The following is a 17,729-nucleotide window of genomic DNA, read 5'->3' on the forward strand; positions in this document are numbered from 1 at the left end:
TATGTTATGCTATCTGGTTATTTGTTGAATATATATATTTTATCATACACGTCATTACATATTATATAAAATTGTATCATCGACTGAGTAAATGTTAAATAAATGTTGTGAAAGGAAATAAGTTGTTTTAATAAAAGTCATAGTCTCCTTTGCAAAGCACTTTATTTTTATAATAAAACATATTTTTTATATCTAAAAGAGGCTTATACAAAGACTCAATAATATCACATTTCTCATGTGGATATTATTAATCCACGAACTAAGCTAAATCTATTATGATATAAATTTTCTAACTACACAACTAAGTACCACCTATATGCTTGTCTATGCCAATAATAAATAATGAGGTGCCTCTAGCGGTTAACAGTGTCTTTGGGTTTTCATAAATAATTTGCTTGTTAATACTTAAAAATATTTGCCAACCGTTTTCAATTTTGAATAAAATAAACATAAATAAGTGTGAGATTCACAAATTACACTTGAAACTCGATTTGTGACTGGCAATCTTCAAATGTCAAAAGTAAAATGTAATCTATGGTTCAGTAAATAAAATAAAAGCCAAAAAACAAATTTGTTACATAATTTAGTAGATATCTAAATAAAATTATAGGAACGTAAATTATTACAAGACTAACATTCAGTGCATTTTCAACGTGGAAAAAGAGGCACAGATAAACAAACAGTAAGTGCCTTGGACCTCTACTAAATCTCACTCGATACATAAAGCCACTAATATGCGAAGCAAATACAGAACAAAAATAATGTTGATATCCTTTTTACTTACATTCTTAAAGAATTGTATAAGTACATTAATTATAATATAAAACGTATATAACGTTGGAATGGATGTTCAAATTAAATGAAGCTCAAATGTATCTCATTAGTATGAGATATAAAATATATATTTATAAGAAAGACGCTTTCGTTCAAACGTATGATCTTAGATATACAGTAATTTTACCTTACAGTTAAATGTTAAGTAACGTGAATTTTATTGCATTCTCCTAATTAAAAATTGAGGTACGCTTCGCAACATGGCAACAAAATAAGGACAGATTTTATTGCCATATTAAAGCAAGTTGTAAAAACTTCGTACCAGGTGCAGGGATACCATATTTTGTTTTCTAAGCACATAAAAGTTTATTATATTATTAAGGCTTCTTTGTTTAGTTTAATAAATAGCTGCACTACAATAGTAGGGCCCATCGCGCACGCTCACATATTGCATACAACTCATAGTTTTATAAGAACACAATTATTGATATGAACACAAAATTCTTTTAAAAGAAATGACGTTGTTTTCAAACTTAAATAACTAAAAAAGGCAAGAGTAAAGTTAAGCCTTTTATACAACCGAAAGCAATCGATTCATCTTATAAAATCGATTTCCGTTTAAACATGATGATATGAAAATAAAAATGAAACAAAATATTAAATCAATGATTAAAATCAAATTAATAATAAGAAATTATTACATTAATGTCAATTCAATAAAATAATTATTTGGCACGATAATAGATAGCTCTAAATTTTAAGCTATAAAAACGATTTTTCTTTTTTCAATCTTTTGACAGCCAACGAGAGCTAATTAAATAGCATTATTTTGATGAATAAGTGTGCAATAAAATAATCACAACTCTACAGAAAGGCACGGTGTGGTCGAAAAAGAAAATTTCTACAAAATCATTTCACTTAATAACTAACAGACTTCATTTTAGACTTTCTTATTGTACAATGATAACCTAAAATCTAGTTCGCTTGTACTCAGATTTTAAGTTATTTAAAAATAACATCTATTACAAAGTAAAAAAGTTCCGTCGATATAAACATTATTTCACGCGTATTGTTTTTCAAACCTGAGCACAATTTGACGACAATTTAAAATAAACGTTCGCCTTGCCTATAACGAATATCACAATATGTTAGGTAAACCTTTGGATTTTTTACCAAACCGTACTTAAGTACAGAAATAAGTATCTAGTGTTAATACATGTCGTCCGGATTTTCCATATTGGCGATTAGATTTCTCTTTTCTTCCTTTCCCGGCTTTGCGTTCATTAGACTCGGCCTTATTGTAGATTTGGGTTCGAAACATGGCTGTAACAAAAATATAATTTTTAATGTTATGGTGAATACCTATCAACGAAGGTTCATATATAAGCAAATGAAGTTTATATTTTGACAAAACTATTAATTTCGGATGCGATACAGCTTACTTTTTATCGCGTTCTAAGATAGCTAAGACTCGTAATTATACTTATTATGCCATTATTAGTTCGTGAACCTTTACCCTAATAGATATTTGAATTTTTATCAATTTTTATGAGACAAAATGATGAGAAAAAAGTCAATCTAGCGAAATCTACGAGGAAAGCAAAATGTGAAAACATAACAAAGCTGTTATTGACTTTTTTACAATCCGCGAACTGTTACTGTAAATGTTTTGCTGATACCTACGTAACTAATGACTTTTGACCCAGTATTAATTGCTGTTATTATCATACAAATAACATTATTCTGGAAATATCATCCGATTTAATTGATAATTTTTATAGTACCAACATTTATAGATATTAAGGTGTACGTGCGTTTAATCAAGTATAGAATGTTTACTTTTGTTATTGCTTTTTATTGAAACAGCTACATAGCTGTTAATTTGTAAAGATAATTAGTAAAACGTAGGTATATTGCATTCCATTAATAAAGAGTAGGTACCTAGTAAATAGTATATCAATTCATGAATACGCAATTTAACAAAACTATTCTTAAAACGGCTATATTATGGCATTTGGTATCATTGCTGCTTCACCATAATATTTGCCAATAGATATACAAGCTCAAAAGTAATTATAAGGTACCTCGCCGAAGGTGAGTAGTATATTCTTTGTTAGGTACATAGTATTTTTAGTAAGTAGGTAAGTATCAAATTTTACTGTTTTCACTCAATACTATATTTTACGTTTTTTACTTACAGTTTCACAAATGTTCATGTTACAGCAGTTTTCTATCGTGATCTCGCATTGGTCGGGGCGAGCTGTGAGCGGCGTCACGTTCTTGTTCACTATTATACGCTTCTTGATCCTGTGAATGAATGAATGAATTATTATTAGAAGAATTATTAATATAAAATAACTTAGGGTCAGCTTTGTACATATTGTAGGTACATTGTACTGTAGAATATCACAGCTATAGAAACTACATATATAGCTCTGCAGTTCTCTGCTTCGCCTACCTATCCGTTAGCACCTATTTTAAAATCGAGTAGCCCTTGAGCATTAAAATTTTTATGCACATATTAAACTTCGAAATAATTACATCCACCCTTTTAAAAGAAGTCTATTCTAACATGAACACACAATTTTATCATAAATACATTGATTACCCCTGTAAATAAAATAAGATTAAAAAAATACAAGATTTATTTATTATAGACACATACCTTGGCCGTTTCTTCAACTGCAAAACCTTTGTAATGAGGTAAGCGCAAACCAAGCACAGGAGCCCGCAGAGTATCCCCAGAACCATGAGAATTGGGTCCCGTACATTATCCCAGCCTGCGCAAGAGTCGACGAACACGTCGTCGCTGACTGTTAGCGTGTCTTGTTGTGTGTTTGTTTTGTTTTCCTTTTCGCAACTGTAATACAATAATTTATTGTGTAGCATTCATACAAAAAAGATGTTCTCGGTTTTTTTTTTGTTAACTGTTTGTGGGGTTTTCCAAAAATACCCTCTGCGTAAGTAATGTTATTTCAGGAAACCGACTTGCTTTTAAAAAGAGGTATTATTGAGGATTAAGACATAGGTAAATAAAATAAACCGTATCCGGTATAAGTAAGTGTTTAAATATGTGTTGCTATAAATAAACATATTAACATTGTAAAGGTACGTAGTTACCTACGAAAATACTATTTAACATTTTATAATTATAAGCACAATAATAATTATAAGTGTACATAAAGAGGTTTTATAACTACCAATAACAATACAATACGAATGACCTTACAGGTTATAGCAAGTGCGCGAAATAGGTAGCTAATTGTAATTTGTACGTTGTTTTAATTTATTTGTAACAGGCACAGTATAACATATATTGCATAATATCCTCATTAATAAATGCATATTAGATCAAGGAGGGTCATACGTTATACACCTATATAATATATTCATTCACTTCGATTTGTATTCCAACTTATAAAGTGTGTCAATAATTAGTAACATACATTTTTATTCATCACTTTACGACTTCTTTTTTTAAACTGTCCTAATTCTCTACAAATATGGTAGCAATGAAGTGTGGAATTTATCTAGATTCTACATTTGAAAGTAGTTTTTACCAACTGTTTTTAAGAACAAACCTAACTCGGTACTTAAACTTCTTAAAATGGCGAGAGATTTTTGAACTGATCTCTAACAGAAACCTTGCGACATGAATGAAAAAGATGGATATAACGTAATTTTTCAAGATACAATATTAATTTGGAGAATTATGAAATGTTTAATAACTTTCAATGTACATATTAATTATATTGTACATTTCCGCTTTGCTTAGTGGTTCAAAGTTCAAACCACAAATCAAGGTCTTAATCACAAAATATAAAATTAGAATCAACTTTATAAGTACTCATCCAACATTAAGACAACTTCTCTATTACCACTATAATATAACTAAATTAAGTTCATCGTGGGTTAGCAAAGCTACTAAACGCTCACAGTAACATCAAACTCGGTCAAGTAGTTTCTGCGTTAACATTGAACTGTAAAAAGTCTTGATTTTCCAATTCCCACACAGAACAATACTTATCGTGCCTTTACTCTTGACATTGGCGAAGTGTTGGCGAATCATTTGTCCCGGTTTCTTGTTAGATAATTTTAGCGAATGTCAAATGAATAGGTATTTATTATTTATAAGATATTGATTATTGAATGAACGTTACTAAGAAAATTTAACGCGTCATTCAATTAATTATCATTTGAAAAACCGATTGTCATTCCATAACATTTTAAGAACTTGTTTTGCTTATTTTATTACAAAAAATTGATAGGGTATATTTTTTTGCAAATGTATGTACAGTGCAACCTCGATATAACAAATCTGAAGGGAACAAATAAATATTCGTTATATCAAGTAATTCGTTGAACTGAGGTTCGTTATGTTGAGGTTAGGTTGGTCTAAAATTCGTTATAAAGAGGTCTTTTACGTTTCTGATCCATTTCAACTTGAATCTTTAACAATAGTGACGAGCAGCAGTGTTCACATTACTTTCCAATTTAAATTAAACAAAAAATGATCGTTTTACGAGCAAAAGCATGTCGAAACCTGTCGCGACATGAATCACATACTATGAGATTAAGAATCATTACATTGGTTGGAACTTTATATAAAGGTTTTGGGTTGACAAAATTCGTTAATTAGAGGTATTTATACTTTTCTTGATAGTTAAAAATTCGTTATAAAGAGGTTGTTCGCAAAAAATGTTCGTAATGTAAAGGGATATTTTGTATTGAATCTTATGGACAATTCAAGGGGATTACGAAAAATTTGTTAAATCGAGGAAATCGTTATATTGAGGTACGTTATATTAAGGTTGCACTGTATTAAGGTATTTTTTAAAAAGCATGTTAGCGAAAAAGTAACTGAAAAAAAAAATGTTCTTAATCATTAATTAAGGAAATTACCTGCAAGTTTCCTTTAAAATAGGGGGAATTGTTGCAACGATTGGTACTTTTTTCATCTCACATCTATTCCCTTCAAAGCTATTTTTACATGAACAAGTAGGTATTTGTGAGTTTTCCATTGTACATATTCCACCATTCAAACAGTATCCTTTACATTCGTTGACCTCGCATCTTGTTCCAGAGAAACCATGTTTGCACCTTAAATAAAAACACAGTTTAGATACTACTGCATTACAATATTGAATATATTATTAGACTAAACACATTGAAATATATGAATGATACCAATCGTTTGTTTATTCTATTCTTGAACTAGATTTCCGCCCGCGGCTTCGCCCGCATTTTCAAAGGAAAACCCGCATAGTTCCCGTTCCCGTGGGATTTCCGGGATAAAACCTATCCTATGTGTTAATCCAAGTTAGCCTCTATATGTGTGCTAAATTTCATTGTAATCGGTTCAGTAGTTTTTACGTGAAAGAGTAACAAACATCCATACATCCATACATCCATACATCCATACATCCATACATCCTTACAAACTTTCGCCTTTATAATAGTATTAAGATTAAGATTAAGATGTCCATAACAATATCTTTAAAACATTTCAAACAAAATAAACAGATACAACAATGCACAATGCATAATAAACAAAACAAAAATATTTAAATTACAATCTGACGGTACCTGCAGGTAGGCTGTCCTTCTGAAGTCACCGTACATTCGCCGTTGAGGCAAAAGTTTTCACACAAATACACCTCACAGCGATCGCCAGAATACCCCAAAGAACATTTGCATTCAGTACCATTCTTGACACCGTGCAAACAAAACAACCCTGCGTCAGTTGGAATTGTGAAAGATTCGTTGATTTGAGACTTATTTTGTGCGTATTCCATTAGGTTTTTACACTCCGCAATCCCCTTTGTTTGATCCGCAATATCGTAATTGGCCACAATGCCGAAGGGTACTTCATTGTTGAAAGTAATAATCTCTTCTGGGTCCGTATAGGGCGGAGCGTCTTTATCAATTTTCCACACGGATTTGAAGCCCCAGTCGACCCAGTAAATAGAATCTTTGGATACGGCCAGTGCGTTTGGCTGATGATATGTTCCCACTAACACTTTCCTTCTTCCAGATCCATCTAAATTGGATGTTTCGATCGCATAATGTATACCCTCTTTATCGTCCGCCCAATATAATTTGCTTGTCCTCTGATCGACTGCAATGCTTACTGCCATGTGGATATCTGTGTCAATGATGATTTTCCTTTCACTGCCGTCAAATCTTGCTCTTTCAATGGACGGTTTGGTAATATTTGTATTGGTCCAGTAGATGTATCTAGAATTACAAATTAATTATAATTTGTTATATATAAACAGAGCTAAATATTAACGTAAATTTAACGTAGTTGTTTACTTACCCTCTACAACTATCGACGGCAATATCTCTCGGTATTTCATAATCCATTTTGATAAGGACCTTTCCATAGATATCTTTCTTTGATCTTGGCCATAAAGAAGTCCAGTATATACTTCTTTCATTTGTGTCCGTCCAGAAAAGTTTTCCAGTAATAGGATCAAAGGCTATTCCTTGAATGTTTTCGTAAGATCGTCTCCCGACCAGTGGTTGGTATTTCTTCGTTGCTAAGTTGAAGCTAAATATAGACGCATTATCGTTTTGTTTATCGACAAATAGCAACATATTGTGGACGGCATCATACGCCAAGGCTGTGAGATCTCTGAAACGTTCGCCTTCATTTTTCGTCTTTGTTTTGTTTGTGTAAAATTCTAATTGGTCCCCTGTCGTGATTGCAATGTCTGGAACAAAAAAATTACAATAAAATCTCAATTCGTGGAATCGCTGATGATAATTGTTTTATGGTATGTATGGTTTTGACCGCAATGACCGTATCGATAGCCTCTAACTCTGATATCTCGCAAATAACTTCCTACGTAAGTATTGGCGATTATTTCTGTCATCGACACCAGCATATTTTGGCAAAGGAATCCAATGACCAACTGCGATAACGTTGGGGTTGATCACACGAGTTACGTAACTACAATTTACTTATCTACATATTAACAAGCAACTTATTTGTACAGTGACGTAAGTTTTTTTCATTATCGGATATTTTTTATTTACTTTAGAATTGAAACTTTCCAAGAAATATCTAGCCTCCGTTCTTAATATTCTTGTAGTTTAACGTTTATAACTAAGTAATTAATTAAATTCATCAACGTCGCAAAAACTATTTTTTATCAAGAAGGTAACGGTTTCGATTTTAGCCCAATACCTTCAACCTGTTTAGGTTTTCTTATGAAAATTAACTAATTAATTAACCGTAGGTATACTCAATGAAAGTCTAAATTTAGCCTAGAGGGTGTGTATTCAAGGGGACCTTGAGCAGAACTGTTATCAGCCAACAATTACTTCATACCAAATGTACTAATCACGAGACGTTTGGAAAACACCCAAGCGAAGCGTAACCAACTAGATCATTTCGTAGGCAATGACGCGCGCACAAATTGTTAATTACGTACGTATAGATACTTATCTTGTATGTAAATATATATAATTTCAATGAAGACGGTCACTTGCCTTGATAGTTGATACAATGATGATAAGGCGTTTAAATTACAAAAATAAACCTTATTGATAATTATTATAATAAATGATAAATCTTGTAATGAGATGTAACGAATTATGTTCTTAAAAAAATGGATGAAATTGTTACGTCAATTGCACATTCTTTAAGTTTAAGATAAAACGATGCGAAATCAAAAACATAATAATATTATCTATCAGAATCAACAATAAGATAATAGATATTAAAACATAAACGAATATTTATTTAGCCATTAGTACCTACTTATTACTTGGTACGAACAATCTAAAACAATGTAAGTACCTATTTCAACAAAATACTAATTAGTAATTACTTACAATGCCTCTTGCACAAGTTACGATACGGTTCAGTAAAACACGTAAATAAATAATTAATTAAAATAACAAATCCCTATACAATTTCATTGAGTAATAAACAACGTTCTTTCGGAGTCAATTTATTTATCAAAAACTGATTATCGGCTTCTGCAGGACAATTATAAAACACTAGCTTCCGCCCGCGGCTTCGCCCGCGTGGTCTTTTGATAAAAGGTCTCCTATGTTCTTTCTCAGGGTCTAAAGATTGTTTGTGCCAAATTTCATCAAAATCGGGCGGGAAAGCGTAACAGACAGACAGACAGAGTTACTTTCGCATTTATAATATTAGTAGGGATAAGATTAGCAAAAAGTTTAGTAAGATAATTAAATCGAAAACAAAAATACTGTCTAGATATTTAATAATGTTATTTAATATTTGAAATTAACATCTATCGACTCGCAATTATTATTGTATTTTTAATCTATATCCTGTCCTCCGACATATTGTTTATATTTACTTTCAGAAATAACAACGCGATACAGTTGAAACTAATTAATGCCGGTTTATCTATACTTCTATACTAATATTATAAAGAGGAAAGGTTTGTAATTATGTATGTATGAGTGGTTTTCACGCATAAACTACTGGACCGATTTCAAAAATTCTTTCACCATTAGAAAGCTGCATCTTCACTGAGCAACATAGGCTAGGTTTTATCATGGAAATCCCACGAGAACGGGAACTATGCGGGTTTTTCTTTGAAAACGCGGGCGAGGCCGCAGGCGGAAAGCTAGTAGATTATAAATAAATCGCATTAAACAAAACAATCGTGTTATAATAATAAAGATGTAAGTATTGTTTTTAATTCAAGAACTCATTACTTATTTTAATGCTTTCAAAGTGTCGCTGATAAAAAGAGAATAAATTGTATTTAAAAAGAAAGTCAATAAATAATAACAATAAGTATAAAAATAACACATTATAATTTAACAACACCTATTTAATTGTGTTTACATTGTTGTTAAGAGTTATAATATAATAAGTCAATCAAATTATTGAGTAACTAATAAACATGCTAATTTTATTTGGTGTGAGAGGCAACTATAGTTTTATCATTTATGTAATTATTATTTTCTTCTTTATTTAATGTTTCATAAAATACCGGTATATATCTACTTACATGTTTATTATAATAAAATATACATAAAAATAGCATTACTTTATTACATGTAATAAAGTAATAAATAATGCTATTTTTATATGTATATTAAATATACTGAGTTAAATAATAAATTCTATCTATTTTTTCAAGAAATAAAAATGTTTCTACCCAATTGAAATATTTACAGCGGACGCGGAGGTATGAACTTTAATAACAAAAAAATATTCACATACTTAATAAAAAATAAAATAAAAATACCTAACTATAAGTTAACATTTTTTTTTCTTATATAAAATTATTTTGTTAACTAAACAAATACCTACACAAGAAGATCTTTTATGAAATTACTGCATTTAGAGCCGTAGATATCGTAAACAACATGACACCGTACAATACAATGCATTCAAATAGGATATCGTTTACATAGGAAATTGCTAAAAATATATAGGTACAAAGATCAATATGAGACCAATTTTATTGTAAACTTGATTAGGTACCTAGTTTATAAAATTTTTCTGTAAAATTATATGGATTTTTTTATGAAACTACTACCTGGGTAGTTTTAATATGAAGTTTTGAATGTAGTTTTTTGTGTTATTTTTGGTACTAGTGTTAAACGTCATTATATTAGCTTATTTACACTGTTTGTAATTAAATTAACCCACATCATACGTCAACGAATAATTTATTAAACAGGTTCGATTTACGCGTCCATTTTGAAAGATTTCTACATAAATAAAGATTATAGATAACCAAATATGTAGTAGGTACAATTGTAATAAATATTATTAATCCTCTAGGTACATATAAAGGTAAGTAGTAAGTACCTAATAGTAAGTAGTATTGGTATAGAATAATATTCATTGATAGAAGGAAGTGAATTAATAGGAAAATGTTTATTTGTGCATATTAATATTGCATTGAACCGCTTGAATACATTACTACATTAATATTGTTTACTTGATTTGTACCCAGAAAAAATAGTATCGATATCAATTAACAATGTAGGTACTGTAAAAATTATGATTATCTTTAATTTCCTGTAATTAACCATAATATATAGAAAATTTTCAGTCGTTATATCTAATTAGGTACCTACGAGGAAAAATGTATTGAAACCATATCCTTAATTATTGTTAATTTAATTATATAATATGCATGTATTTCCCAACATCTTAAATTAATTAAAATTACAACTGTATACACTTACGTAAATTATTTTTGTTTGAATTAATTAACCATTATACCCAAGCTGTCGACTAGAAATATCCGCCATGTGACAATCATATCCGTGTGATATCCGTCTTATTTATATGTAGTTGTATATATTTATCACATACTCGTATAAAATTAATATATTTTATGTAATCTTTTTGGTTCGCCATTTACGGTTAGATCATGATTCATGTAGTTAACTGTATTGATAAATCTTAAAAAAATTCTGAAATTTTTTTTTTACATTTTATAACATTATTGGAACGAAGTTTTGGAACGAAGCTCCTAGAGCTCCATATCCGAAGCTAGACGTAAAAAATTAAGACGAAAAGTTGTAACGACACTTTTTGCTATAACTGTTGTAGCCGTGCGGCGCGGGCGTGCGCATGTTTCTTTGTCTGTTTCTGTCTCTCTCTCTCATAGAACTTCGTTCTACTCGGGTGTCCCTTTGGTCCCTTGACACCTCTCCAGTTTTTTTATTTATTTATAAACTACCACTAACAGCTGCCCGCCACTAAGCATTATTTTAACATCAAATAAACACACAGATGACTTTGCTGTATGGAAATGTGACATTATACCGAATTTGTTGTGTATTGAGTTCACAATTCACATAAACAATATTTGTAAATTTATACGCTCTTGCTGATTCTCAACTAGGATTACCGTAACATTGACGTCGTTGATTCCCATATTTCTATTTTACTTGAAAGTCTAGGTTACAAGTTTACATAAATGGACAATATTTGGCTTATCAAATTAACACTGAAGCGAGTTATGTGAATATAATAAGAAAATATAAAATCTTTCGATATTTAACAACTGTCTTTATTTGTTTAATAATTTAGAAGTTGCCACAAACAAACAGAGACACAGATCATGAAAAAGACTAGTGGTTTTCGTGCATACAACTTTTTTCGAGATTCTTTACATTTATTATTCCTCCACCAGCCACCTTTATTTTATTTCAATAATATTTGAGTACCTAAATAAAACCTTATGACGTATTTGCTTGTTTCAAAGATAGTAAATACGATGATCGGAATTAAAATTTGGAGATAGGACAATCGGCACATGAATATTTCATAGGCACGTTCCACATCACGTGTAAAATTCAATAAACACCGATGTTATACCTATATGAGCGAATTATTTTCGCGTTATGGATAATTTTTATCAAGACATCGTTAGGGATAAGTGTATCTATTCGATAAGATACTAAGGTCACGTTTGAATGCGGAATTTGATAATTTATCACGGAACAGATAGTCATTTAATTTTTAAGTACAATAAATACCTAGGAAATACCATGGTTTAGTTTTGAAGTTCAGAACTTACCCTTGTGTAGGTACCTTCTAAATAAAATAAACAAAATTCGTAATATGTAAATAAGTCATTTGTCGTAAGAGATAAAAATGATCAAACATGGCTTAATTGCGGAGGCTGCCGGAAATATGATAAATGGATTCATAAAAATAGTGTATTCTTGTGCAATAAACGCAATAAAAACTTACGCATTTCTATCTTACTTGAAAATGTCCTACTGACCGACTTACAATACAATCAACCTCAATGACACTAATCCGCAAAATATTTACATACACATGCGAAAACACAAGGGCATTTTGTACTTAAGATAGAAGTTTGAATACAATACCGACATGACCGGAGAAAGTTCAAGTGTAAGAATAGAACATGTCTTACCATATTTTATCTACCATAATAGAAACGCCAACTTACAAAATATGTCGACTAACAGACGCGACGTAGCGAAATTATAATAAATAGCTATAACATCCATTCTACGATCATACCTCTCGATTTTTAACAGAAGCAGTCCCAAAAAAGGTAAACGCATAGACTAAACAAATGGGACTTACATAAACCCCGTGAGAGCATAGAGCCATAGACTATAAAATAAACAATAGTGTGAAATGTCCCCCTGGCGTACGTGACGAACACGCGCCGCAAAACGATACAATCAAACAAGTTTCACATTACGCTACTTTTCGATGATATGCAGAAGGCACACTTGATTAACACAACATTTTCTTTTTAGCCGATTTTGTGTTCATAATGTAACGAAAAAATTGGTTTAAAAATTTCGAACGTCATTTTGACAAAATTTAAATGTCAGCTGCTCTCGGATCATAAAGAAACGCATGGGATGTTTATGGTGTGCTTCTACTTCTACACATTGAATCTATTTTTTTTCAAATTTATTTTTTATCCCATTACTTACACGCCTAGGTCAAAAAAGTAATAGAGGTTATTCAATCAACTCTTTACTTTAAAAAAATTGTTATTTAGGTAGTAGTTAATCCAAGCTGCATTTTATTGCCTATTTAATACATAGGTATATCGTTTGCAATTTGTTCAGCAAACAAACCTGCATTAATTTAACGCATGTCATAATAATTATAATCCTTAACACGTACTTCTTATCATTCATTATTATTACGATAAATCTTCGATAAATGCATAATGAATAAGATGCGATTTAGGTCTGAAAATATTTTCATGATAAGTAGGAAGTATAAGTATAGGTAAAGATCTTTCAGGAAACCAAAGGCAGTTTCTTTTTATAACTTTATTACATATCTTTAAAACTAGACTGGATTTATAGGTACCTAAAACATATTAATATTATGTTTTAGTGTTAAAATAATAACAGTGCGTGAACTTGAGATGAAAAACAACTGAATTGACCTAGACCGACAAATAAACGTTATTACACTTGTCGACCAAAAAAAGGCATTCTAAAAACGTAGTATTCAAGTTTATGTTTGTCTATGTTCGATGGCCGTGTTCCAGATGAAATACAATAGATATCAAAGGTTACGTGGAGCAATTAGCATCCTATTTAAAATGTTATTTGGGACAGATTTCTAGAATCTTACTATCATTATTTGTAAATTTCGATGATAATTAAGTAGTATCATTAATCTCGATATTCAGTTTTCGGATCATTTGTTTCGATAAATTAGCGCCCGTCGGAAGATAGATTAGAACTTTTTAGTTTTTTAATTTATAGCTGTTGTTTTACTTGAGAATTGTGAAATTTGAGAATGACTTGTAAACATTTTAAAGCTGTAGTCTGTAGAGCTTATTTTCATAGTATCAATCTTATTTTTTAAATTTTGTTCCTACATACTGAGTAATCACCTGTTTTTTAACAGTATCTACCGTGTAACTTTAATAAGTATAATTGAATAGTATCTATTTATTCTCCTTGAAAGCCTAGAAGGTTAATTATTGCGTGCTGTTGCCTGCTTTATGCGTAATGGACGGATCTGAAAATTTTGCAGATTTGCAATTAAATGCAACAATCAAGGGAAATTTGTGAGGCCAAGTTGTACAGATTAGTTAATGAGAACTCAATTATCGTGTATTGATTCAGCATTATAATTAAAGTATACATAATAATTTTATACAAAACCTTTTGCCTTTTTATATCCGTAATATTTTTCAAGTTATATAGTACATGTATATAAGATGATTATTTATTTATCCTTTAAAAGCTCAATCAAATAACAAAACGTTATGTTTTGTTAATTTGTGATCAGGATGGATTTGGATGGATGGATGGAATTTTGATTGACAGTAGGTAATTCATTATTTAAAATTTAAAAAACGGGAAGTTAATAATTGAATATTTTTCCATAATTGAATTATTAATGATTTTCCCCGTAAGTATTTATAGGCTTTACAGATTGATGATTCTGTATCAATGTTATTCGCATTTATGAGGAAGTTATTGAATATTATTATTTATTCATATCTATAATTTAATCTGAGGTCAAAGAAAGCAGGAAAGGGTTAATTATTATTATTGATTATAGAATTTCCTAGTAGATTAAAATATGGCGTCTTAATTCTTCACTGGGAAAACTACCAGATAAACGATATTATTACAGTAATAAAAACATTAATTGTTTATGATTTTATAATTAGGTAATAATAATGTTTATTACTCAGATTGCATTTATTTTGTTATTGAATAATTTATGGCTTTAGGAGCTTAGGCTGTTTTTATTATAATTATTAATTAGGTATCCGAAGTATAACCAAATTTTATTAAAGTTATATTCGTTAGTTTACTTATTAAACCTAATTTTATGTAGATTGAAATGAGTAGGTACTTAAAAAATCAACTTGCTACTTCACTACATAGTATAAAACAAAGTCGCTTTCCCTGTCGTGTCCCTATGTCCCTATGTCCCTTTGTACGCTTAAATCTTTGAAACTACGCAACGGATTTTGATGCGGTTTTTTTTAATAGATAGAGTGATTCAAGAGGAAGGTTTATATGTATAATAAGATCCATTAAGTAGTGGAGAAGTACTGTTATTTTTGAGGTTTCTAATGTGATGTCGTAAAAAATTACATTTATTCCGCTTACATTGCAAACGCAGGCTGAACCCTACGAGTTTTATCAAAATAATGTACTAAGTATTATACACATTGAAAAGGTCTACAGAAAAGTCCGTGATGGTATATGTCTATCTCTTATGGATAACCCACAATAACTTTTTTTTGTCATTTACTTTTTACGACAAATAATGGCTAATTTTCGAAGCGATTTTAACCAATACAGCATTAATCCTTAACCAATTAAATACCATGGATACATTGTTCATTTAATATAGATCTATATGGCCCTTTACACCGTATGATTTAAGTGAATATTTTCGAAGATATTACAGATTTAAAAATTGCAGGACGTAGCGTTTGCGGCCGCCCGGCTATGTATTTTATACCCGTGCGATGCCGGAGGCCGGAGCGGGCCGCTATATTTTTATACCTATACAACGTTCACAATTTTTCTGTAGTGTATTTAGTATCAGCATTGCACCCGTGCGAAGCCGGGGCGGGTCGCTAGTATATGTATAAACAATAAGGATGTTATTAAAAGCAAAATTTTATTAAACTTTTTATTTTTGACACATTTAAAAAAACATAAAAATAGTCAAAATCAATACCATCATGAAAACTGAAGAGGTACTTAGGTAGGTATATAGATGGTACCTATATAGTTAATGAAAATCTTTCCACCGAAACGATAAATGTCAACAATATTTATGTACCTATCATTATATAAAATTTTAATTATACAATTAAAGAAATTTTATATACCTTTACTTCTTTTACATTATTGATAAAATACCTACCATCTATCTATCCATAATTAAAAAAAAAATATGAGCTTTTTTAAATAAGTGCGTTCATAATTATTATAATTACTAAAATTAACCCTCCCCTGCTTTCCGTTAAATAAACTTACTAAATACAAAGTATAAGCTGTTGTATTGTAGGAATGACATATCAGGAAGTTCCTAAATTAAGACAGCTAAATGTATATTTCTATACTAGAGGTGACATTATTTAACTTGCATGCAATTATTAACAAGTAAGTGCATAAAACAGTGAAAATATCAAATACTTATTAATAAATAAATAAAACATGTACTTAATATTTAAATAGGAACCAATGTCACAATAAAGTAGGAGTATCTGAGATAATACTAGGTGATCATTTCAATTTTAATCCTGAACGAGATATTCCCATTTTGTTTGTTCAAAACGGTGTTAATTGTTAATACATATACACATATAATGTCAGACGGACATAAAAAGTTAAATCCTGTGCAGTTTATTACATAAACATGTATTTTTTTCTATATTCTAAAAGTTTCTTGCTTTCTTTTTTACTTTTAGGTTAATTATAAAGATTTTAAACTTCTTGCATTTTACTTAAGATAATATGAAAGTGACTTAATATTATTTCATTTGACCTTAAAACATATTTTTGTTTTTTGTTATCGTCAGACGACAATATTAGCGTGAATTAAAATAAAGGTTAATGCCGCATACGTCTTTCAGTTTACGTTTTCACGTGTATTATGCTACTAAATGCCTTTGCCATACTTCTTCCTACAGTAATGTTTCACCAAGATGCTCTTTAAATCGGTCGTGCTATAGCCGTGCCGTTCGAAGTGGCCTACGTGACTAGCGGTCCCCTTGCAATGGTGTCGTGGCGCCAAACGAATTACCGCCTTATCGACTTTTCATGCGAAAATCACCACAGATAATGTATGTGCAAAAAATACAGATTCGATTAAATTTTTAACATCTAGCTTAAATAACCCATTTACCGGTTGCGTAACTACAGAAAAAATCACACGTGTTTTGAAGTCATGCATCAGCTGATTTTTACTACACTTACCCCAGGAGCTAACGAGGTTTATGTAAAGGGCGAAAGCAACAAAAATACACTTTAGGGCACACATTTTATCTCATAAATTTTGGAAACTCTCTAAGTAAATGCACTGATACATCGAATTATTTGTACGAGTTTCAGTCTAATGTCAAATAGAGGGCGCGCCTCTGTAACAACCGCGCGTAGCGCGTGCTAGACCGAAACTAAATAAAATCGCACAGCCGCCTGTCGCGATCCCAAATACAAATAAGTTCATTGAAAACATTTTGCGCATGCCCACACACTGATGTACTTACATACCAAACAATATCTTATCACTGAGCAATCAGTGAATCCACTAGATGTGTGAACTGCATGCGTACCAATTTGTTTTGATTTCTAGTTTACTTGTAGTTTTATTTTGATCGATCGATGAAATTCGAAATATGTAAGTAGCGAGTTTATACGCAGATGTTTCTTACCTTTATTTTATTTACAAATTTGATAGGCTGCTTGTTTAATTTTGTTATTTAATCATATTTCTCACTTTGCTTCTA

General features: G+C 30.6%; 1 protein-coding gene across 1 annotated transcript; it reads right to left on the reverse strand.

Moving 5' to 3' along the window:
* Nucleotides 1-145: 145 nt before the first annotated feature.
* cue (Low-density lipoprotein receptor repeat domain-containing protein cueball) lies at nt 146-17,410 on the reverse strand. Its single transcript, XM_090107730.1, has 7 exons — nt 17,200-17,410; nt 7,094-7,490; nt 6,361-7,011; nt 5,677-5,874; nt 3,440-3,634; nt 2,973-3,081; nt 146-2,097 (listed from the first exon to the last, which is right to left on the reverse strand). The coding sequence occupies exons 1-7, from the start codon at nt 17,261-17,263 to the stop codon at nt 1,984-1,986; spliced, it is 1,728 nt and encodes a 575-aa protein (XP_089963856.1). The 5' UTR covers nt 17,264-17,410; the 3' UTR covers nt 146-1,983.
* Nucleotides 17,411-17,729: the final 319 nt, after the last annotated feature.

This window comes from Colias eurytheme, chromosome 12 (assembly GCF_061535395.1).
Source record: "Colias eurytheme isolate Ceu_HAF_F1 chromosome 12, ilColEury1 Martin Lab GWU primary, whole genome shotgun sequence".
Classification (NCBI taxonomy): domain Eukaryota; kingdom Metazoa; phylum Arthropoda; class Insecta; order Lepidoptera; family Pieridae; genus Colias; species Colias eurytheme.